This window comes from Rosa rugosa, chromosome 2, assembly GCF_958449725.1.
Source record: "Rosa rugosa chromosome 2, drRosRugo1.1, whole genome shotgun sequence".
NCBI classification, from domain to species: domain Eukaryota; kingdom Viridiplantae; phylum Streptophyta; class Magnoliopsida; order Rosales; family Rosaceae; genus Rosa; species Rosa rugosa.
In genome coordinates, this window is record NC_084821.1 from 71,198,911 (window position 1) to 71,222,805 (window position 23,895).

At 36.3% G+C, this 23,895-nt stretch overlaps 4 protein-coding genes across 5 annotated transcripts; 2 read left to right on the plus strand and 2 right to left on the minus strand.

Moving 5' to 3' along the window:
* The first annotated feature begins 543 nt into the window (after positions 1 to 543).
* LOC133731460 (proteasome subunit beta type-5-A-like) lies at positions 544 to 1,315 on the plus strand. The gene is made up of 4 exons (XM_062158824.1): positions 544 to 691; positions 773 to 885; positions 969 to 1,091; positions 1,199 to 1,315. Exons 1-4 carry the CDS (start codon positions 544 to 546, stop codon positions 1,313 to 1,315), a joined length of 501 nt encoding a protein of 166 aa, XP_062014808.1.
* Positions 1,316 to 2,812: 1,497 nt separating this feature from the next.
* LOC133731461 (uncharacterized) lies at positions 2,813 to 8,560 on the plus strand. Its single transcript, XM_062158825.1, has 8 exons — positions 2,813 to 2,900; positions 3,002 to 3,170; positions 3,283 to 3,544; positions 5,509 to 5,634; positions 5,979 to 6,200; positions 7,338 to 7,527; positions 7,649 to 7,813; positions 8,269 to 8,560. Exons 1-8 carry the CDS (start codon positions 2,813 to 2,815, stop codon positions 8,463 to 8,465), a joined length of 1,419 nt encoding a protein of 472 aa, XP_062014809.1. The 3' UTR covers positions 8,466 to 8,560.
* A 1,412-nt stretch (positions 8,561 to 9,972) lies between these two features.
* Positions 9,973 to 11,654, minus strand: LOC133734646 (uncharacterized). Of its 2 annotated transcripts, none has more exons than XM_062162259.1 (3): positions 11,449 to 11,654; positions 11,257 to 11,358; positions 9,973 to 10,799 (listed from the first exon to the last, which is right to left on the minus strand). In XM_062162259.1, the coding sequence occupies exons 1-3, from the start codon at positions 11,573 to 11,575 to the stop codon at positions 10,480 to 10,482; spliced, it is 549 nt and encodes a 182-aa protein (XP_062018243.1). In that variant the 5' UTR covers positions 11,576 to 11,654; the 3' UTR covers positions 9,973 to 10,479. The 2 variants fall into 2 exon arrangements, with proteins under 2 accessions (XP_062018243.1, XP_062018242.1); XM_062162258.1 differs by having other exon boundaries at positions 9,973 to 10,808.
* A 10,403-nt stretch (positions 11,655 to 22,057) lies between these two features.
* On the minus strand, positions 22,058 to 23,502 carry LOC133729361 (uncharacterized). The gene is made up of 2 exons (XM_062156872.1): positions 23,363 to 23,502; positions 22,058 to 22,681 (listed from the first exon to the last, which is right to left on the minus strand). Exons 1-2 carry the CDS (start codon positions 23,490 to 23,492, stop codon positions 22,197 to 22,199), a joined length of 615 nt encoding a protein of 204 aa, XP_062012856.1. The 5' UTR covers positions 23,493 to 23,502; the 3' UTR covers positions 22,058 to 22,196.
* Positions 23,503 to 23,895: the final 393 nt, after the last annotated feature.

Below are 23,895 nucleotides of genomic sequence, written 5' to 3' on the forward strand. Positions count from 1 at the left end.
GGTAAATTGTGAGGGAGCTAGGTAGGTTTTTATATAGGTGTTTTAAAAACTAATCAGACTAGAAATACGAAACTGAATCAAATTAGGGATAATAAAAATTAATATTATCATTAAGATATATATATTTTTTTTTGGACAATGAGAGATCACATCAACTAAAACGAGGAGGAATCAGGGAATTATGATCTAATCAATTTTTGGCAAATCTTTCGTGTGTAATTTCCCTTTTTGTACTTTGATTTTCCAACTCCGGCCTCGTTAGTTTAAGATTTCTCAATATATCGTCTTCTCAAAAAAAAAAAAATTCTCGATATATTTTTCTTTCTTGTCTCAGACTACAAGGATTCGTAATTTTTTTTCTTTCCATATTTGACAGATGCTAGTGCTCTATATAAGCACCACCTTAAATCTTTCAATTACTCAGTTCAAGAATTCTCTCTGGTCTTTGACAAAATTTCACCGGACACTGCCTAGAACTCGCACATATTATTATTCTTCTTCTTCTTCCTTCTTGCTCTTGACCTTGTGCACTTAAAATACATCATGGGCTGCGCGAGTTCAAAATACTCTTCAGTTTTGTACACGAAACTCAAGGGGACGGTTCTTGTTGCCTTTCATTACAATGGAGGCATCATAGTTGGTACTGAATCTAGAGGTTCCAGTGAAGATAAGCCTAACTATCCACTTGCAAGTAAACTTCAATTTGATCTTCCTTCCTTTCATTTTTTTTTTCCTCTTTTTTTGTTGATTTCCATGTCTATCGTATTTTCAGTTCGAGACGACATAAAAAAAATGGTTTCAGTATCTTCCAAAATAATTTACGTAATTCAGGGGGTGCATGCTGATTGTATGGAGATGAACAGGCATATAAGAAAGAAGTTTCCGGTAATGGTAAGGGCTTCTATAACCATGCTCCAAGTTCAACTTGAATTTGGAAAAAGAAACAGACTAACAACTTTGTTTGACAGGGTGAGTATGCTGGCAATGCACCTACAATTTCAAGTGTTGTAGAAAAGGTGTACGAGTATCTGAATGGTCTCCATGACAAGGAAAAAGTATGTGGAGCCATCGTCGCTGGATTCGATGCTTCGGTAATGAAAATCCTTTCACTTATAATTTTTAAAAATTTTTGTTTATCCCTTTGAAAAAAAAAATATTCGTTTATTGATTTATAGCTTCTAACTTTTGGTGGTCACAGGGTCCTCAAATTCATTTTATTTTCATAAAAAACGGAAAAATTGTGAAAGAAAGACCTTCTGTGGGTGCAGCAGCACTCGGAAGCGGTCAAGCTTATGCTAACCGGCCTTGTTTTTAAAGAAGAGTATGTTCTTCTCCGATCAAACGCTGCCAGCATTTTTTTCCTTCCTGTTTGCTCAAAACTGTTAATAAGCGTATTATTGTGTATCATTCTGCTAACCTGAGCTGTTTATGCTAGGTAGGCCTGGCATTTGAGCCCGTAACCCGCAAACCCGCCCGAAACCCGCACGGTATAAACCCGCACGAACCCGTCCAATTATTAATCCGGACTGAAAAAAACCCGCACGAAAAAAACCCGTAAATTAACGGGCCGGGCCGTGCTAGACCCGTTAGGCCCGTTGGAACCCGTTAATTTATTTATGAAAATTAAAACTCTTCTCTGCTCCGTTTTCTTTCAGCAATCCAAACCCTTGTCTGCTCCGTTTTCACCCTCTCTGCCTCTCTCGTAGACTCAATAACTCCATCTCTCTCTTCTTCACCCACAATTTCAGAGTGAGAGAGATCTGAGCATTGAAGCCTGGGATTGGGTTCTAAAGGTAGTGAAGGTACCATCTCTGATCTCTCTCTTCAGTTCTCAGTTTGTCTTTATCTGGGTTTGCTGAATCTGAGAACCCACTTTACTGTTTTGTTGGATTTAATTTGCTGAATCTTCGTCTTCTTCCTTGAGAAATTCTGGGTTCTCATTCGTTTTGGCTTTGGTTCAGGAAGTTGGGATTAGACCAGCAGGCTTTTTGTTTTTGTTGGAGGTTAATGTTATTGGTGAACTGGGTTTGATGGGATGTGGATTGTTGTTGTTTTGCTTGGGTTTAATTTATTGTTTTTGGGTTTGATTTTGATAAAGAGGAACACTGGTAACCGCAGAGTGTGATGAGAAGGAGATAGAGTTGCAATGATGGGCTAATGGCATTGTAGGTTCAAACCGTATAAAAAAAAAATCTGGATTAATGAGAAAGGCTGCGTGTTTGATCATGTGGTTTTTCAAATGTATTTATTATTTGAGTTTTTTAGCTTTGAAATCATCTTTTTGACTCAGCCCTTTACAATAAATTTTATATACTTGTTATCTGCATAAGTTTGTAAACTTATGCATATTTTTCTGCATAAGTTTACAAGTTTTGCTTCTGCTGGTAGTGAATAATGCTCTGTTTTCTGTCTTTATGTATTGGTAAACCTCTGTTTTCTTTGTCTTGAGAATTTGATTAACCTCTGTATGTTTTTTTTTTTTTTTTTGTAGATGAGTATAAATGATGAGTCTCAATTTATATCTACGGAGGAAAGGGGAGAGGATGCAACAAGAAATGTATAAAGAGATGATTTGCCGCAATTAATATGAGTCTTAACCGGTTCTAGTTGCTTTTAAAACAAAAAACAAAAAAAAAAAAATCTGTTAACGGGTTTTTAACGGGTTCCAACGGATAACCCGCAAACCCGTCGGGTTTAGCCCGCGAAACCCGTTAACTTAACGGGTTTTTACCGGGTCGGCCCGTTAATAACCCGCACCGTACCCGCCCGAAACCCGCACGTTGCCAGGCCTAATGCTAGGTATAAATACGATATGTCCACTGCTGATGCCATTGATTTGGCCCGAAGAGCTGTATTTCTTGCAACCTACTATGATAAGCATTGTGGTGGAGAATTGAGAGGTAATACCTCCATATCTTCTGTTTTAACTGATAAGTCTTTGTCGTTCACGTTTAGTTCTATTTTTTTAATTTTTATTTTATTTTCTTTGTGTTCTATATAGTTTATCACATTACTGAGGAAGATGGATGGGAGGAGAGACCTCGCATGAATGCTTTGGAAGCTTGCATAAAATATTACGACTTTAACAAACATGAACAGAAAACACTGTTCTTGGTTATGGATGCTACGATGGAACCTATTTCTGCAAGAGACCTTGTACAACACTTCTGGTATATATATAACTCAACCTTGTTCTCTCATAGTATACATTTTTATGTTTTATAAGAAATAAACATAATATAGACGATAATTAAATATCGGTTTTATCTTTAGTATTGACAGGTCACGACCAACCTTATTAGCAGCCCACCTTGTAGCCCGTTGTGTATTGGGAGATGATCGGTTCTACTTCCACCGCCTGGTGTTCGAGTCTAAACGGGAGGCAGTAAGGGCATATGACAAGACAAGTGCTCATGGTCGAACTAGTCCCTCGTATCTAGAATGGTTTCCAAATCAAGCGGTCTTGGACAATAAGCCCAGTGTTACAGTTTATGTGGAATGGAGCTCAAAGGGTTTGCTGGAATTCATACACGATAAATGTCAAGTAACGTATATGTAGCTTCACTAGATAGCCAATTTGCTGGATGATTTTGATCATGACCACATATGTAGGAACAGAAGCCTTTGAGGTTTAAAAACTGCACTTGGGTGACAATTTATTGAAGAAATTATATTTATGTTTGCATGAAAAATGTCGCTTGAAAAATGAAAACTAAGTTGTTGCACTATCCCTTTTTCTTTTGTTTGATGAGTGTGTTTGTGTTTGCTTGCGGAATTTCTCTTGTTAACGTCCCTAGCTAGTTAGTTTAGTTTAATTGTAACTTGATTTCAGTTAACCATGTGCTTATGCACGTGGTTAACTGAAATCAAGTTACAAACTAAACTAACTAGGGACGTTTATATAAAATTTAATGTTTATAATTTTCGAAAAGAAAATACACTCATCAGAGCTAAGTAGCTAGTTTGAGCATTGAATGATAATGGCGAATAAGCTAAACTAACTATCTGATTAACACCATTAATACACCAGCCGATCAGCTTTGGTAACTCACTATTTAGTATAATATTTCTCCAGTATGAAATTTGATATATATTGATGATGCCAACTTACTAAGAGAACTGGAAGTCACTAACAACTAACAAGGATACAATGCCATACTCCTAACTAGAATTGTACTATATGTTCTAGTCCTAAACTGAATTGATCTTAAGGCCTTAAGACCTTGAACACCGTTGTTAGGAATATGAAAGGGTGCTAGTATAATTTTGTTATGCCTATAAATAGGCTGTTGATATACTGTTCACAATTTAACAGAGAATATACAATGCAGCTCATTCAGTTTTATACGCTTTCTCTCACCCTTTCTCTCATCTTCTTCTTCCTTCGGCTCTGGTTCAATAGCTAAGCTTTCAACCGTGGTATGACTTGACATTGGAAATTATACTTGTTCTCACCATGAAAGTCTACTCATTCATTTTCAGCACAAAAACTAGTACGTTATATATATATATATATATATATACATATTCTATCCAGAGCGAGGTTAGGGTTTAGGGCCACTTTTCGATCGTATATCTACATCTCAACCGTTCAGCTTTTAGGTATTAATGTATAGATCATCTCTGAAAAATTTTAGCCAAATTGATGGTCTTTAAGGTCTCTAACTCGCTTAAACCTATGGACGAACTGAATCTGTCAAACCTGAACCGTACTAGCTTTAAGGCAGTTATCAATGCCTTAACGACCATCAATTTGGCTGAAATTTTGTAGAGATGATCTATACATTAGTACCTAAAACCTGAACGGTTGAGATGTGGATATGCTACCGAAAAGTGACCCTAAACCCTAACCTCGCTCTGGATAGGATATGTATATATATATATGTGTGTGTGTGTGTGTGTGTGTGTGTGTGTATTTGTCGCCTATTTTCCAGGCTTTCTTGTCTTTACCGGACATGCCCACACCATACTCACTGATGGTTCCAGAACATTCAAGTCCGAGATAGTCGCTTCTTCTTTTGCTTCCTCCGTCGCTGCTTCCATCCCAGGGTGGTAACTTCGTCTCCCTCTGGTGGATGTCCGGTCGATTCACCCCGGCGTGGGACACTTTTACGAGCATCTCGTCCGCTTTGGGTTTCGGCTTTGGCACACGACGTACATGTGAAATTTCTGACTCTCTTTGGCAAGCAGGTGACGAAATTATAGTTGCAGTTCCCGACTATCCACTTGCAAGTAAACTTCAATTTGATCTTCCTTCCTTTCATTTTTTTTTCCTCTTTTTTTGTTGATTTCCATGTCTATCGTATTTTCAGTTCGAGACGACATAAAAAAAATGGTTTCAGTATCTTCCAAAATAATTTACGTAATTCAAGGGGTGCATGCTGATTGTATGGAGATGAACAGGCATATAAGAAAGAAGTTTCCGGTAATGGTAAGGGCTTCTATAACCATGCTCCAAGTTCAACTTGAATTTGGAAAAAGAAACAGACTAACAACTTTGTTTGACAGGGTGAGTATGCTGGCAATGCAGTACCTACAATTTCAAGTGTTGTAGAAACGGTGTACGAGTATCTGAATGGTCTCCATGACAAGGAAAAAGTATGTGGAGCCATCGTCGCTGGATTCGATGCTTCGGTAATGAAAATCCTTTCACTTATAATTTTTAAAAAATTTTGTTTATCCCTTTGAAAAAAAAATATTCGTTTATTGATTTATAGCTTCTAACTTTTGGTGGTCACAGGGTCCTCAAATTCATTTTATTTTCATAAAAAACGGAAAAATTGTGAAAGAAAGACCTTTCTGTGGGTGCAGCAGCACTCGGAAGTGGTCAAGCTTATGCTAACCTTGTTTAACTGATAAGTCTTGGACAATTTTAGAATTTGTTTGATCAAGTAGTCTCATTTCCCTGCCTAGCGTAGTTAACTAATTGAAAACTTAAACTAATTAGATTATCTTGGTTCATTTGTCTAAATATATAGGTGTGTGCCATTGTTTTTGGCGGTGCCTATGCGGAGTACGTTGCTGTTCCAGTAGGTCACCTTCTGAAATTCACAACAAAGATTACCGTCAAGCAAGCTGCTGCTATTCCACAAGCTGCTTGCACCGTCTGGTCCGAATTGTTCATGAAGAAAAGGCTAGATGAGGGGCTTGCATTAGAGGAGGAAGAAGGGAGTCGGCTTTCTTCAGGCGAGACAGTTTTGGTAACGTACTATTCTAGTATAATGTTTCTCTGGTACGAAATATATATATTGATGATACTAAGAGCTGAAAGTCACTAGCTGTTCATCCAAATTAAACAACTTTTGTTTAAATATCTAGTCCTAAACTGAATTGATCTTAAGGCCTTTAGAACTTGGACACCGTTGTATGACTTGACATTGGAAATAATACTTGTTCTGTCTTCTTAGTCATTTTCAGCACATAAACTAGTTTAATATATATCTACTTTTATCAGCCCTGTGATAACAGAAGTAGGAGAACATACTGACACCTAGGAATAATTCTCTACTCCAAGATTTGGATTCTGAAATAGTAGAGCGCTTCAAATTAATTTAGTCCCTAGGAAATTCATCATTTTCAGTCCCTAGGAAATTCATCATTTTCTGGAGCTTCTTCACCGAAGTAATTAATCATAAACATTGGTTGCAATTTAAAATGCTGGTTGAATACATATTCGATAATTATATTATTGTAACACTCCAAATGTTTTAGTTTTCATGGGTTCTTCTTAGACCCCAAGGCTCACTGGGTAAAACCCTTGCAATTTGAAGTTCTGAAAATCCTACTGATTTGAAAACAGTCCATTTTTGCTTGAATATCTTCTATGCATGGTTTATCACCAATGTAGGAAGCTTCGATCATAGTCGAGATTAGTAAAACTATATCCTCTTCACTGAAACCATGAATTCTAAAAAAAACAACCACAATTTCGTGCATCACTACTCCCAAGCACAAATGGGTCTTTTGGAAATACTTGGGCAAAGCTAGTACTTGAGTACCCCAAGGAGTTTAACAGCTCCAATGTATTGAGCCTGAGTTTACAGTCAAGGCTAGTTTGTACGATGAGGATAATCTGAAAAGCTATCAGAAGCTATTGGAAGTGCTTGAAGCATTGGCCTTTCCCTTTCTCTTTGATGTTGGGTGCAGTGGCAGTGGATTCGGGTTGGACTTCATTTTGACTAATACTACATACTTTTAATTAGGAATTGTTTTATTAAACTTTTGCTGATAGAACAGTCTCTAGGTATTAAATAAATTGCTTAAAGTCAATTACTTCTTTTGTTTTTCTTTTGCACTGATGCATAGCTTTCATACATCTCCTGATTGTTTAAATTCAGATTCATGGAGGCTGCAGTGGAATTGGCATATTTGCGATTCAGATGGCTAAGCACCAGGGAGCCATTGTATTTGCAACAGCAGGTACCGACGCAAAGATAGCTGAATGTAAACGTCTTGGAGCTGACCTATGCATCAACTATAACAAAAATGACTTTGTTGAAGTGATAAGGGACAGCACTAAAGGCCAAGGTTTGTTCTCTTGTAGCATCACCTACCAATATAACTTAAGAATGATCATTTTACCTTGTACCATTAATTTTAGTCATTGTTGTAGATGAAATATATATAATTATATATTGTGCCATGGCAGGCGTTGATGTTATCTTGGATTGCGTTGGGTTTAAGTATTTTCAGAGAAATCTTGAATGCCTGAAGGAAGGTGGGAGACTTGTTCAAATTGGTGGCTGTTGGATGACACAATACGATTCTTATGGAAAAGTACAAAAGCTCTTTTCAAATTTCAAATGCATTGATGGTAAGTAGTAAACTGGAAATATTCTATAGTATCACATGTTTATGATTTGGTGAACTTGGTTTCTCATTCAAGATTTCCCATCGTATTATTTCTTTTTCTTCTTCTCTTTTTCTCTTATACAAGTTGTGGATTATATTGGTTACTTTATCATGCAATTGGATATGCACAAACCCAATCTGAAAGTGATCCATAATTTAAGGAATTTCACCAGTACGCTTCGACTGTTCCTACCATGCATTTTCAGATGTTGTCTTTCCATTTATCTGTTTTTCAGATCATCAGAAGTAAATATAGACTATAGAATTGTATTGCTGCATATATATATATATATATATATATATATATATATATATATATATATATGTCTTCTGTTAAAATTATCAACTTGTGTCTTTTGTATCCTACCAGTACTGTCAGTTTACAAAGAGTTGTTGATGTGGTGTTTGTGCATGCAGTGGCTGCCTTGGTATACAGAACTCCAGAGATGAAGACCTCCATTGTTGAGGAGGTTCAGGGGAAAGTGATGCCTGCAATTGAGAATGGCGACGTGAAACTTGTGATTCACAAGGTTTTTACATTCGAAGAAGCAGCTGAGGCACACAAACTCAAGAAAAGTGGCAATCATATCGGAAAGATATTGCTTCAACCTTGATGGACTAAGAACTCTTCAAATATTTTGTTATCCAGCTGTTAGTTTAGTAGTATTAACGAGGATTCTTTAAATACAGTCCTGTTGACTAGCTATGTCAAGATATGATCTGATAACATGGGAATAGAAATTGGACATGGTTTCTGTATGCATGAAATGATGTTTTCTTAATTAGTAATTAAGGTCATTTACTGGTGCTTTGATTAAAGCGTTGTGGTTAGGAGTTACATGTCTGTGCTTATATATAATTGCGCATCTCTTCATAGACACTAGCCTCATACGAGTGTGATCTCGTATGATTAGTGAAGGCCCTTCAGTAGTCAACAAATTTTTTGATTTTTTTTCCTTCTAATTCATAATTACGTGCTTCTTCTAGACTAAAGGCGTATTTTTAGATAATTTATATCTCGGTGACGCTTGTGACACCAAATTGGCTCTTAATTTTTGAAGTGTAAAAGCTTTTTATTAGCGATTGGCTTTTATAGTATAGTATCGATATAAATATATCGTTTTTGAGTACGTTATACCTTGTGCTGATTGTGACAAACTTTTATAACCGAGTAATTCTCTATCAAGACCTCCATACCTCACTACATCTGCACACCTCATCCATTCGCTATCTAGCTAGTTCTGTATATATACTGGAACCTCTCTAACTTTTCAAAGACGTGTTTCTGCATAGTTTGAAATAATCATTGTGGAATCTATATATATATATATATATATATATATATATATTTGAAATAATGGAATTCTATTGATAATAATATCTCATGCTAAGAAGGCCCATTACATACCTATCCGCTGACACATAACAATGGCCAGACAAGAATTCGTGGAGGAGCCACAGTGGTACATAGGATAGACCAACTTAGGCGTCATCATTTAGCCCTTCGGCCCTAAGCCCGCCCTAATCCCGCCCGGCCCGTAGGGCCAAAGAATAAATCTGAAAAAAAAAAAAAGCAAACCAATAATTGAACACAATGGAAAGAAAGATCTTCACAATTAACTACATTGCAAAACCAGAATAGTCAGATCTAGCAAACCCTAATGATCATGGCATACATAAATTCAGTACTACCGATAAAGAGATCGTAAGCTCAAAATTCCACTTTTTTTCTTACCCTTCAATCAAAAAGGAATCCTTGAGTTATCCCCTAGGTTTCTTTATAATTTGGATAAGTTGGTGCTCCTTATTAAACAACATGAAAAAAAAAAAAGACTCATCAAAAGGGAGGCCGCGCACACTAATAATAAACTAGGTTTCAGAAAGAGAAGTTGACTCTAAGTACCAACCAGCCTTTTTTAAAAAAAATATTGTTGAGACCATCAGCACACCATCAACCCCATGCCTTCTAATTTCTTTTTACTTTTTTTTTTCCTCCTCTATTTTCTCCCTTCATCAACTACTATGACATAGAATCAAACACGAGTCACATGAAGTAGAACAAAATAATACTAACTAACAATTTTTTTCACGCAAAAATTAATTATTTGTAAATTAATGCAATTGAAAGAGACAAAAAAGAAAAGAGTAAATGTATACCATTCCTTTGAATTCCACCCAGAGAAAGTTGCCACTTCAGTTAAAGCATATCTCCACCTTCGCACTTTCTCTTTGTCATCCCTAAACCTTTCTTCATGATTAGCAAAGGCTTCTCCAAAACTCCCTGTTTGCTTTCGTACATCAGAAGGATCAACATCATAGAAAATTGGCAGCACCGTTTCTCTTGCTTTCATGCATTCAAGAATTCTTACAAATTCATCCAAGCACCATGTTGACGATGCATAATTTTGTGAGAGAACAATGAGAGCAAATCTTGATTCTTCAATTGCAGCAAAAAGTGCTGGAGAAATAGCTTCCCCTTTGTGAAGTTCAGGATCATCCCTGAAAGTTGTGATTCCTTGATGATCCAATGCAGTGTATAGATGGTCTGTAAAAGCCTTTCGAAATTAGGTCAATCTATCTAATATGGTAAATTTAAAAATATTTGAGGATGATATTGGCACTTTTGGCCTATAACGGAGGGAACAAATCTATCCGTTTATTCTCTGTAAGGTCCCAGCCATTGGGAGGATCAAAGTCGCAATCGTTGTCAGGGCAATTTTCAGTCCAGTGCTCACCAACCTTGTTACAAATATAACAAAAAAGGAGTTCTTCGTAATGTTCTTCCTTGTGGTCAGCCTCATTTTGGCATGGGCCATCATCACAAATCCCACAAAGCACTACATATGCCTTGGATCTTTCGGGGCACGTTTCAGTACTATGATCACCACTTGTATCGCAAATCCTACAATGCCTGTCATCAGAAGGGTCTCGTTCTTCTACCTTGCTACCTGTTTGCACTTCCATTGTTTGATCAGGATAAAACCAAAAACTCAGTACTACTGTGACAGCATAACATCCTACATGCATGATGCACAAACCAAGATGGGGACTAAGAAGAAATTGATCCAAAAAAATTTGGTATAATATTTACTCCAAGAAAGGACAGCTGAGAACAAGCTGTATGCTCTACCAACATTAAACTCTCGAAAACTAATTTTTATAGGAAAACATCTGGTGGTCGAAATACACTAATATAAGATAGTAATCTCGCAGTCTTTTAGTATTTTCAAATATTGAAAAGTGAAAACCTACAGACACAACATTGATAAAAATAAATTATATTCACAAAAAGAAGCAAAGCAAATTTTTATTTTTTGGGAAGCCAATAAAATTCCAACCATTCTCATTCAATTGAAAAACAAAATCCTGAAGAAAAAAAAAAAAGGAAAATAAATCAAAGCATACCAGTAGCGATGAGAATCTCCTCGAGTTCTCCCGGTCGAGGATCATGAAGCTTCGCCGGCTGAGCCTGCTTCTGGTGCTGACCACTTGCGCTGGCGGCTGTATCTGTGAAAGAGAGAGAGTTGGATTTAGGTTAAAACTTAGTACTTGGCATTCAGACGAGAACTTAAATAAATAAGAAAACAGAAAACAAACCTTGTTCTCCTCGAAACACTCGGAGCAGTCCAAGAAAGTGGTGAATAATTTTCTTCAGGAACCCTGAAACAAAAAGCATACCAGGAGCCTTATGGTACACCTCTTTGCAGATCATCCAGATACTCATAGCTGATTCGATTTGTATGTAAAAGCAGTCTCTTTCTCTGAGAACTTCTTCAGTTACAGATCGAGACTGGACAAGTTGGGTTTAGGTTTTTCGTTTCGGCGTTGAGAGAACGTAGATATAGTGAGATCCATAAAAGACGGGGTTACCATGGTCGGTTGTAATAGTGCAATGCCACGTGGTGGGCCGGCCTTGTCCTTTACCAAACTTTTTCTTGTGCAATGGGCGTGGATATTAATTGCTACTGGGCAAGACCTATGCTTTCATGTCATGTAACTGTTGTGCTATCACCCACTGCCTCACCGGTGTCGAGATTGCCTAGACCGGGATCGATCAACGTGCTCCGGAATTATGATCAAAAACAGAATTCAGATATCGAATTGCAGCTGCACGGTACGTTGTCCCGGAATTTTAATTTCAATGTGGAATGGCTTTTTATTTTCTAAAGGAATGTGTGAATGGCTTTGCATACCAAGTCTGCGCTATCTAGCAAGTTCTGTTCCAGTATCTTGAACCTCTCAATTTACTTCCCAAAGACCTGTTTCTGTAAATTTTGAAATAATCATCGTGGAACTATCTACCGGAATCTCTCTATTGGAAAGTTTGAAATGCATGAGTGGATCTATTACTACAAATCATTGTGGAATTTATATTTGTCTATAGTGTCATCTTTAAGCAGCTAGCTAGCAAAGTAACAGTCCAGAAACTCCATCGATGTAGTGATTTAATGATTAAATCTCCATTTAGTATATTTATGCATGTCTATTCAACACAAACAACTCAATTTTCATTATAGAAAAAAGTAGACGAACAACTTAACAAACTAGAAAACCAAAAATAAATTGCAGACTTGAAATTAAAGAAAACTACACTGGGAAGTTCCATACGAACTAACTATGAAATTCAAAACAATCGAGGTGTAGTGTTGACTCTGATGGCCTATGAGCCAAGGAGTTCATGTGCATCAAAGTTACAACTGCATTATTCAGTCGTTCAAGGTTAAAGTTGGATCATACTCCTCTGTGCACTCTTGAGGCAAGTGGCCCTTCTTACTACATTGAGAACAAAAATTGTTTACTTCAACTCCTTTGTTGCCATGCTCTTCCTGATTTTTACACGGATAGAGGTCGCTGCAAACGCTGCAAACCATTACACGTTTCTTCGGTTTATTGGGGCACATTGCAGTTTCATGGTCACCAATTGTATAACAATGTCGGCAGAAAATATAGTCCTCTGCTTTGTTGCCGTGCTCTTCCGGTTTTTTTACAGAATTTGGGATAGATGTGGCGGCAAACGGTACAAAACATTAAACCTCTCTTCGGTTTTTTGGGGCACATTGCAGTTTTATGGTCACCGATCTTAGAACAATGTTGACAAAAAACATAGTCGTCTTTTTTGACTTGTTCTACCACAAGTGCAGGTGTAATAGGGCAGATTGGAGTTACTTCTGCCTTGGTACCTTTTTGCTGCTCCATTGCTGAATACAAAAGAAAACGAAAATCACCCTTCATGTCAATATCTGCCCATTTAATTAATAAAAAATATATATATATTTATATTCCAATCCAAATAAAAAACTTCCAATTGTAAATTATCAAATAAAAACCTTTTTTTTGTTTTGAAAGGATAAAAACCTTTTATATATCACTAATTTTTTTTTAGCATGTCTTCATTAAATCTCCACGATCCAAATAGACACATGAAAATCATCTTCAACTCCAAATCTCACCCAGGATTTCACTTACAATGAAGCACACAGACTTTCTGGATAGTTCTATGAATTTCACTAATGTTTATGTGGGACGAATGACATCTCAGGGCAAGAAATAGCTCACATAATTAGGCTCATATTACGACCATACACATGGATGGCAATTACAAATTTCAGTTTTTTGACTTTTTTTTCCCTACATTCAAACAATAAAACATATTTTTCCTTTACTCAAGTATCCAGTCCATTAAATAGACTAAAAGGAAAATATATTTTTCCAAAACTTGGATGAACAGAAATTCACTTCTTATTGGTTAAAAACGCAAAAAGAAAAAATATAACACGAGACATAAGATCTATGCTTCAAGAAACAAGCAAAAAAAGAGGTTTTGGATGAAAACATACGAATAGGAGATGTAGATGCTTCATACTGTTCTTCCTTGTGGTCAGCTTCATGGAGGAGTCCAAGGTTCAGGTCCTCGTCAACTGGATTGGTACTCATGGGAACCGTGGCTGTGTGGAAAAAGAGAATCATGGGGTTTTAGGTTAGAACTTGGGTTTATTGTTGAGAAGGAGAGCGTAAATTAAAAATAAATAAATAAAGAAATAAAACCTTTTCTTCGTCTGAACACAAGGAGAGCCCCATGGAATTTGGAGATAATCTTCCTCACGAACCCTGAAATAAAAGTCGAAAGTTTACTGGGAGCCTTGGGGTTCCGGAGGTTGCGGATAATCTCGCAGAAACTACTCATGGCTCTTGGTGTTTGTGTGAAAGAAAGAGTCTGAATTTACGCTGTATTGGAGAGCCTGGGTAGGTTCTTAGATATATTTGCTAGAAAAAGACTATCCAATTAGGAGATGGAAACTAAATTTCTTGTTTATTATTTTCCCCTTTTAGACAGTACTATCAATTTAATAAGACTAGGAATCAGGGAATCAGGAAATTATCATAGTATCAATCTTTCGTGTTTAATTTCTTCTCCTCGTATGTTGAGGGTAAATTATTTAAGATTTCTCGTTATATTTTACTTTCCTTTAAAGATTAGTTTTTCCTTTAATAATAATAATAATAATAACTAGTCTTCTGCTCACACGCTCTGCATGTGTAAAATTTTTATTATTTATTATATTGTCGTCTTCATTTCAAAAAAAAAAAGTGTTTGAAAAATTATTTATTTTCTTTTTTAAATAATTTTTTATTTTGTTATTTACCATACTGTCACTCAATTATTAAAAGTTATTTAAAATTAATATAAGGTCTAAGAATTTTATTGCCTTTTCACATCTGTTTTGGTTAACAAAAACTCTTCTTTTAAATACAACTAGTCTTGTTTCTAAAATATATATATATATATATAATCTTCTGCTCACATGCTCTTCTGTGCATGTGTAAAACTTTTATTATTTATTATATTGAGAAAAAAAAAAGTTATTTGAGAAAAAAGAAAGTGGGAGCTTAACTGAGTTATGAGTGGTTATTGCAGACATAGGTAGTTAAGTGTTTGAAAAATTATTTATTTTCTTTTTAATTTTTTTTTAATTTGTTATTTATCATACTGCCACTCAATTTTTAAAATTTATTTAAAATTAATATAAGGTCTAAGGATTTTATTAGCTCTTCACATCTGTTTTGGCTAACAAAATAGTATAGAAGTATAATAATAATAATTTTATTATAGATGATGATGATGATGATGATAATAGTAATAATAATAATAATAATAATAATATAGAAGTATAATCGATCAGGCAGTTGTCAATTATTGACAAATCTTTTGTGTTTAATTTCCTCTTTTGGTTTTTCCCCTCGTATCAGTTTTGAGGGGTTTAGGATTATATTTTTCTTTATTTTGCTTTCCTTTCTTAGACTACAAGGAATGTATTTATTTTCCTTCCCAATTCTCTATATTAAGTGCTCTATATAACTAAGCAGTGAGCACCACCTTTCAAAAAAAAACTAAGTAGTAGCACCACCTAAAACCGTACAATTCTCTCTAATACTCTGGTGTTTGTAGAAGGTCAATCTCTCACCCTCCGTTTTCTCCTTGTTCCTGATTTTCTGCATTTAAAATACGTCGCAAATTCCTTTCAAAAAAAAAAAAAAAACATCGCAAATTCTATTTAGTTTTAAAATTTATGCAATCGTTGCTTTTGCATGGAGCTTGCATGCATCTAGCTCGAGTACTTCACTAATGTTAAAGAAATTTATACTTCTGACAGATCGAAGCATGGGTTGTGGAGCTTCAAAATACTCTTCGGACCAGAAACTCAAGGGGACGACAATTATTGGTTTTGTTTACCGTGACGGTATCATGGTTGGAGCTGAATCTAGGGCTTCTAATGAATATGAAAAGCTTCTACATCCGCTTAGAAGTAAAATTGAGTTTGATCGTTTCATTTGTTATTTTAATTTTATTTTTATACTCACTTTGAATATCTTTCCATCTCTTTCAGTTATAGACAACAGAACTAAAATGGCCGAAATATCTTCCAACATAATTTACGTATATCAAGGGGTAGAGGCTCATTGTACACAAATGAACTTGCATATAAGTAGTAAGTTTCCGGACATGGTAAGGGCACCTATTACGTACCACGCTCTCAGTTTTACTTGAATTTGGATAAAGAAATAGACTAACCAGTTGTTTGACAGGATGAATATCGTGGCAATACACCTAGAGTTTCATGTGTAGTAGAAACGATGTATGAGTATCTGAATAGTCTGGATGACAAGGATATAGTATGTGGAGCCATCATCGTTGGATGGGATGCTAATTCGGTAATGAAAATCCTTTCACTTAAGACTTTTCCTTTATTGGTTTATGGTGATTTAGCTTCTAACTATTTTCTTGGTTATAGGGTCCTGAATTTCATCGCGTTTTTATAAAAAAACAAAAAGGTTGTGAAACAAAGAGGTTCTATGCCTTTAGCGCTAGGAAGTGGTCAAGGTCATGCTCTTCGTATGCTTCAAAGGTATATATATGTGCTTCTTCAATCGTGTTTGCTCAAGTTTTGTTATTTTCTCTGTAAATACCAATTAATAACACTTGCGTACTATTGAGTATCTTTGTACTAACCTGAACTGTTTATACTATAGTATCGACTACAATATGTCCACTGATGATGCTGCTGATTTGGCGTTTAAAACTTTATTTAATGCAACCTACTATGATAAGCATAGTGGTGGAGAACTGAAAGGTAATTACCTATCTTCTGTTTAATTTTAATGATAAATATATATAAAATATATATATTTACACACACACACACAAAATCACCACTCTTTTCTTTGGTTAACATTCTTACTTTTATTTATTTTTGTGTTTATCTAGTTTATCACATTAATGAATCTGGATGGAAGCAGCTCCCTGTCATGAATGCTTTGGAAGCTTACACAAGATATTACGACCTTCACAGTCGCTTTGAACGGAAAACGCTTTTCTTGGTTGTGGATGCCGGGATCCAACCTATTTCCGCAAACGACCTTATAGAACACTTCAAGTAACTACTCAACATATTTTTTTTTTCTTTTGTATAGGAATATGTATATAAAATTTGGGTTTTATTTTTACTTTTGACAGGCCACATGCAAATTTACTCGCATCCCATCGTGTAGCCCACTAGCCCTCTGCAAATTTGGAGGTGATTGCTTCTACTTCCACCGCCTTGTGTTCGAGTTTGAAGATGATGCAAAAAGGGCATATGAAACTACAACTCCTCATGGTCGAACTACTCCCTCGTACCTAGAACGGTTTCCAGATCCAGTGGTCTTGGATTATAAGAATCCAAGTGTTACAGTTTATGTGAATTGGAGCTCAAGGGGTTTGCTGGAATTTTTACACGATGAATGTCAGTTATTATATAAGATGGTTGATAGTTAATTAGCTGGAAGGTTGTGGTCATGCCTACATAGTAGGGATTCTTATTTTTTTATTTTTTTTATTTTTTTTTTTTGGCAAAGACATATATAGGATTCACTGATTCAGACATGAAAGCCTTTGAGCTATGTGATGTGTTTACAGTATTCATATTTTTCGTTTTGAGCTATGTGTAGAGGAACACTTCTTTACAACATCTTAATTTGAAACTAACTTCTTGTTCTATCCCTTTTTCTCTTCTTTCCCTTCTCATTTAGGTTTTTGTTTTAAGACGAGCCATCTTCAACCTCTTGCGCAATTTTTCAAATTTTCATTCTTGGTCTGAACCTCTTTCCCTCTTCATGAAAATTTCTGCAAAATCTTCAAACACAAAAGTTTTCATAACTTGGCAAAAAATTTTGAGGTAGGAATGTAGGATAGCTGCCCAACCTCAAACCTAATGAATCCGCCCCTCGGTCAATAGTGAGCTTTCTCTAAGATTTAACAATCCTCTTTTCTTTTGTTTTGTTTTGTTTTTTTTTTTTAGGGAAACGGAAATAATTCCATTGATAAAAATCATAACAACCGTACTAGGTCAAGCAAGAAGGGTCTGGGGATCATTCAATTACATCCTGTTTGAGCCCAAAAGTAATTTTGGCAATATCCTTCAGTGGATCTAGCACAGCGGGCCGATACCTGCGGCCCAAAAATAAACATACTTGGTTTTGGGTTGCGACTCCGCCTATTACGGAACCCATGAGGAGAGCAAAGTCCTATTGGAATCAAGTAATAGAGATTGACTAGGAAACTCCAGTCAATAATCCTTTTACGACAAGGAACGGTCGAAACCCTAGGTATATATACCAGGTTTCAAGGACAGATTAAAGACCTCTCTCAAATCAATCAATCCCAGCGATTACAAAGCCTCCCAGGAGCAAACCTTCAACCTCGTTGAACCCCGGTGACCGCGATACAGTCCCAGTCTCCCAGCGAGCCGACTGCTAGCATCACCAGATCAACCCGGCGACCGTACTTCCAGTCCCAGTCTCCCAGCGAGCCGACTGCAAGCGCAACCGCCACTGTTACTTCCAGCGAAGCAAGGGTAACGCCCTCGCACCCAGCGAAGCTAGAGTCACGCTTTAGCGCAACCCCGTGCTTCTCCCAACTTCCCAGTGATTGCTCTGCTTAGTCTACAACACTAAGTATCGATTTGGTGAACGCAAGAGACCACAACCAAAGCCCTTACCCAGTAAGGCAAGAAGTCCTTCTCCGGAAGGCTAGAGAAGAACCCCGTGACGAGGTTGGTGCTCTCCTCGTCCACGGTCGCTTGAAGAAGAAGTCAGGTCAAGGGACTACCCCGACGACTGCACCCCACGGTGCTGGCACGCCTGCGCAATCACACGCTCAAAAGAGACAGTTTGCAAGCCAACTGGTTTTGGAGCCAAACACATCCACTGCTCAATTTATTCATTACTACCTCCTAGGAAAGAAAATGCAAAGACTAAATCCAAATAAAACCAAAGGAAATCTAAAACTACTGCTAATAGTAGTATTTATATTTGCTTGATCAAGTTCTTGGGTTTATAGTTAGGTTGGTCCAGTTGGACAACAATCCTCTAATTAGTCTTAATTTTGTTCGTAGCCAAGAGTAACTATAAGTACTATAAAACTAAGTTATACTTCTTTGAAATTTCTTTTTGATCATAGCAACACTTAACCGATCTAGCTTAGATATTGTAGTGTTTTTTATTTATTATTATTATTATTATTATTATTATTATTTTAATATTTTTTTTAATGTAATGACTCACAATTCAGTAGCTAATTTGGAGGGACAATTCTTAGGTTCACCATTGGTGAATGAGCATGTTCACCATCTTTTGCGATTAACGCATAATAACTTTATAATTTTCTAATCCAACCATTCATGTTGTATAATGTAATACAAAGATTAACTCTGTAAAAAATCAATCAAATTGAAGACTTTTTAGTTATTCATTTCTATGAAATACATAGACGGTTCATCATAATAGTAGTAAGTGTTGTTAGAACCATCCATTTTTTTGATACAATCAGATAATTAAACGATTTCTGATTCGATTGATATTTTACAGAGATGATCTTTAAATGCTAATTTAAGATATGAGCCGTTAGATTATAAATTTATTAAGTAAAAGTATGTTAATCGACAATAGGGATAAATATGCTTGTTCACCCTAGGGGTGAATCTAACAATTGTCTAATTTGGAGTTACGTGTCATTAACATGTAACATAGTATCTTAAACCTTCAATCGAGATATGACTACCGCAATTATCAAAAAGTAAATGTTATTTCCTATCTTGTGCTTTACACCTTGTCACAATTTCATACTTATGATGATTTTAACTTTTCTAAAACAAAATAAATAAATAAATAAATAATAATAAAATGCTAGATTAGTGCTTAGGATCACTTTTCGGCCTCATATATATATATATATATATATATATATATATATATATATCTATAGCGAGACCTCGCTCTGAAATTAAAGTGCGAGATTAGTGCTTAGGATCACTTTTTGGTCTCATATATATATATATATATATATATATATATATATATATATATATATATATATGGATCCGTTCGAGAGCGGACGTCCGCAACCCAGAAAAAGTGCTGACGTCGCTGCTCCGGCCTCGATCAAGCGTCGACGGCGCGGCGCGGCTTGCCGGACGGAGGCCAAGGGTTTGCGAAGCCAGTTTGCCTTCAGGTGGAGTCGCCGGCGAGCGGTTTGCAGCGCTGTCCAGAACATGCAGTTGCAGGTGAGGTCGCCGCCCATAAACATGCAACCCCGACCTCGATCGCTGCCCAGAAGCCGTTTGGGATGCCTCCGGCGTCCGTCCGGCAAGCCCCGCGCTGCCGTCCAGGCCTGAAAGCGGCTGCTGTGTCGACGTCCGCACTTTAGCGATAGTGGAGACGTCCGTCTATGATCCGGCTTATATATATATATATATATAGGCACTACGAATCTGCAACAAAACATAAACAGAAAGAGCAGATTGTTAGTCAATGCAGAGTTTTATAATGGATATCAGTAGTCACATAAACTTTATTGATTACTTCCTCATCACCCAAAACTTAACTTCTTCGTGCAAAATCTAAAGATCATGGTCAAAATAAGAAGGAATCACAAAGAGTTTTAAAGTCCTCGTCTGCGGGAAAATAAGGGTTTAGAACTTGGCGATGATTGACCTGTAAAATAGAAAAAAAGAAAGAAAAAAATAATCAGAATTGCAAGGGATGGTTGTTAGGGTAATTTGTAAAAATAAATTGAATTAAAGTAACAGAAAAATAGAGGGGGTGTGTGAATAGAGAAAATGGGTGTGTGAATAGCACCACCCTATATATATATATATATATATATATATATATATATATATATATATATTATTTATCTAGAGTGAGGCCTCGATCTGATATTAAAGTATGAGGTTAGAATTTAAAATCACTTTTCGGTCTCATATATATATATATATATATATATATATATATATATATGAGACAACATAAGTTGGAGGACTGACACGTCCAGGATTTGGATTCTTGGAAATAGTAGAGGGCCTCAAATTCAATTTACTCTCTAGGCATGGATTGCAATTTGAATGCTGATCGAATACATCTCATTCATTTTAAGTTTTTAACACTCCAAATGATTTGGTTTTCAAAGCTCCTTCTTAGACTATATATAAGGCTCACTGGGTAAAACCTACTGATTTGAAAACAGTCCATTCATGGTGCATAGCTTTCATACCTGCTGGAGCAACTATATTTGCAACAGCAGGTACGTACTGACACAAAGATAGCTGAATGTAAACGTCTTAGAGCTGACCTATGCATCAACTATAACAAAAATGACTTTGTTGAAGTGATAAAGGACAGGACTAAAGGCCAAGCCTTTAGTCTCACCACCCACTAATTAATACTTAAGAATGATCATTTTACCTTGTGATATTGATTTTATTCATTGTTGCATGTTTGTGCAATGGCAGGCTTTGATGTCATATTGGATTGTTTTGGGTTCAATTATTTTCATATAAACCTTGAATGCTTGAAGGAAGGTGGGAGACTTGTTCAAATTGGTGGATGATAAAGTAACTTGAGGTTCACATCCAAAACCAATTGGCAATGAATGGAGGGACCAAAACCCTTATAAATCTATAGGCAATGTTCCATTTTTTTCATGTGGATATATTCTCAACAACAATCACCATGTCGCTCTGGTTGTGTGAGACCCCAATGCTGTACACGAGGACTCACATGAGAGATCGAGCAACCCCTTACATGATGACTCCCAGAAGAGATCCCCGAGCAACGCCAATAGCCCAATACATGGGTGGCATGAGAACTCCTATGACTTCCATGAGAGATCCCCGAGCAACGCCATCATGGTGGCATGAGGACTCCTCCTATATATTAGGGCTTGATTCAACTTTTGGTTTGTCAAATGATTAGTTTCTTTCAAATGAAAATTTCTCTGAAAATATTATACGTAGAAAGTAGAAACAGCATGGGAGCAGGGCTCTAGAAAGAACAAAATAAATTCCAAATTAATTGCAGCTGGTCACTTGTACTAATGCATGCTTTACTCTTCTTTATAACTGGAATGTAGCATGTTGTATAACCACAGGAAGCTAAATAGCCGCCGTTGCTAGCATGCGTGCAGTTTAAGCTAGCAAAGTAAACAGTCAGAAATTCCATGTAGTGATTTAATCATTAAATCTCCATTCATGCATGTACATTCAAGACAAACAACTCAATTTTTATGAAAAAAAAAAAGTAGACGAACAACTTAACAAAATAGAAAACCAAAAATAAACATTTCAAAAAAAATAAAAAATAAAATAAATTGCAGACTTGAAATTGAAGAAAACTACAGTTGTGTAATTGGCTGGGAAGTTCCAATATGAACTAACTGTGAAATTCAAAACAATCGAGCTGTAGTATTGACTCTGATGGCCTATGAGCAAAGGAGTTCATGTGCATCAAAAGTTACAACTGAGCAAAGGAGTTCACTCGTTCAAGGTTAAAGTTGGATCATAATCCTCTGTGCACTCTTGAGGCAAGTGGCCATTCCTAAAACAACGATAACAAAAATTGTTTACTTCAACTCCATTGTTGCCATGCTCTTCCTGATTTTTACAGGGATAGAGGTCGCGGCAAACGCTGCAAACCATTACACGTTTCTTCGGTTTATTTGGGCACATTGCAGTTTTATGGTCACCAATCGTATAACAATCTCGACAAGAAATGTAGTCCTCTGCTTTGTTGCCATGCTCTTCCTGATTTTTACATGGATAAAAGTCGTGGCAAACGCTGCAAATCATTAAACCTCCCTTCGGTTGACTGGGGCACATTGCAGTTTTATGGTCACCGATCTTAGAACAATGTTGACAAAAAACGTAGTCATCTTTTTTTACTTGTTCTACCACAAGTGCAGGTGTATCAGGGAAGATTGGAGTTACTTCTGCCTTGGTACCTTTTTGCTGCTCCATTGCTGAATACAAAAGAAAAAGAAAATCACCCTTCATGTCAATATCTGCCCATTTAATTAATAATATATATATATATATATATATATATATATATATATATATATATATATATTATATATTCATATTCCAATCCAAATAAAAAACTTCCAATTGTAAATTATCAAATAAAAAACTTTTATATATCACTACATTTCTTTTTTAGCATGTCTTCATTAAACTTTTACTATCCAAATAGACACATGAAAATCATCTTCAACTCCAAATCTCACCAAGGATTTCACTTACAATGAAGCACATAGATTTTCTGGGTAGTTTTATAAACTTCACTCATGTTTATGTGAGACGAATGACATCTCAAGGCAACAAATAGCTCACATAATTAGGCTCATATTACGACCATACACACGGATGGGAATTGTCCAATAATAAATTTCAGTGTTTTGACTTTTTTTTTCCTACATCCAAACAATCGCCATGTCACCACAATAAAACATATTTTTCCCTTTACTCAAAGTATCCAGTCCATTAAATGGACTAAAAGGAAAATATATTTTTTCAAAATTTGGATGAACAGAAATTCACTTCTTATTGGTCAAAAACGCAAAAATAAAAAATATAACACGATACATAAGATCTATGCTTCAAGAAACAACGGCAAAAAAGAGTTTTGGATGAAAACATACGAATAGGAGAGATAGCTGCTTCATACTGTTCTTCCTTCTGGTCAGCTTCATGGAGGAGTCCAAGGTTCAGGTCCTCGTCAACTGGATTGGTACGCATGGCAACTGTGGCTGGGTGAAAAAAGAGAACCATTGGGTTTTAGGTTAGAACTTGGGTTTAGTGTTGAGAAGGAGAGCGTAAATTAAAAATAAAGACATAAAGAAATAAAACCTTTTCTTCGTCTGAACACAAAGAGAACCCCATGGAATTTGGAGATAATCTTCCTCACGACCCCTGAAATTTTGGAGATAATCTTCCTCACGACCCCTGAAATAAAAGTCCAAAGTTCACTGGGAGCCTTGGGGTGCCGGAGATTGCGGATAATCTTGCGGATACTACTCATGGCTCTTTGTGTTTGTGTGAAATTAAGTCGGAAAAAAAAAAAAAAAAGCCTGAAAGATTACAGAGGTTGGTTTTACGCTGTATTGGAGAGCCTGGGCAGGTTTATATACGTGTGTGTGTGAGAGAGAGAGTTAATAATAATTTAAAAAAAGAC

What these genes read in the sequence shown, in the direction of transcription:
- LOC133731460 (XM_062158824.1), top strand. Translation starts at nt 544, where the DNA reads ATGGGCTGCGCGAGTTCAAAATACTCTTCAGTTTTGTACACGAAACTC. An exon ending in ATATAAGAAAGAAGTTTCCG is followed by an intron (nt 886 to 968) that starts GTAATGGTAAGG and finishes TTTGTTTGACAG; the next exon opens with GGTGAGTATGCTGGCAATGC. An exon ending in TCGCTGGATTCGATGCTTCG is followed by an intron (nt 1,092 to 1,198) that starts GTAATGAAAATC and finishes TGGTGGTCACAG; the next exon opens with GGTCCTCAAATTCATTTTAT.
- LOC133734646 (XM_062162258.1), bottom strand. Translation starts at nt 11,575, where the DNA reads ATGAGTATCTGGATGATCTGCAAAGAGGTGTACCATAAGGCTCCTGGT. An exon ending in AGTGTTTCGAGGAGAACAAG is followed by an intron (nt 11,359 to 11,448) that starts GTTTGTTTTCTG and finishes TCTCTTTCACAG; the next exon opens with ATACAGCCGCCAGCGCAAGT. An exon ending in GGAGATTCTCATCGCTACTG is followed by an intron (nt 10,809 to 11,256) that starts GTATGCTTTGAT and finishes AAACAATGGAAG; the next exon opens with TGCAAACAGGTAGCAAGGTA.
- LOC133731461 (XM_062158825.1), top strand. Translation starts at nt 2,813, where the DNA reads ATGTCCACTGCTGATGCCATTGATTTGGCCCGAAGAGCTGTATTTCTT. An exon ending in GACCTTGTACAACACTTCTG is followed by an intron (nt 3,171 to 3,282) that starts GTATATATATAA and finishes TAGTATTGACAG; the next exon opens with GTCACGACCAACCTTATTAG. An exon ending in TCATACACGATAAATGTCAA is followed by an intron (nt 3,545 to 5,508) that starts GTAACGTATATG and finishes TTTGTTTGACAG; the next exon opens with GGTGAGTATGCTGGCAATGC.
- LOC133729361 (XM_062156872.1), bottom strand. Translation starts at nt 23,492, where the DNA reads ATGGTTCTCTTTTTTCACCCAGCCACAGTTGCCATGCGTACCAATCCA. An exon ending in AGCAGCTATCTCTCCTATTC is followed by an intron (nt 22,682 to 23,362) that starts GTATGTTTTCAT and finishes TTTTGTATTCAG; the next exon opens with CAATGGAGCAGCAAAAAGGT.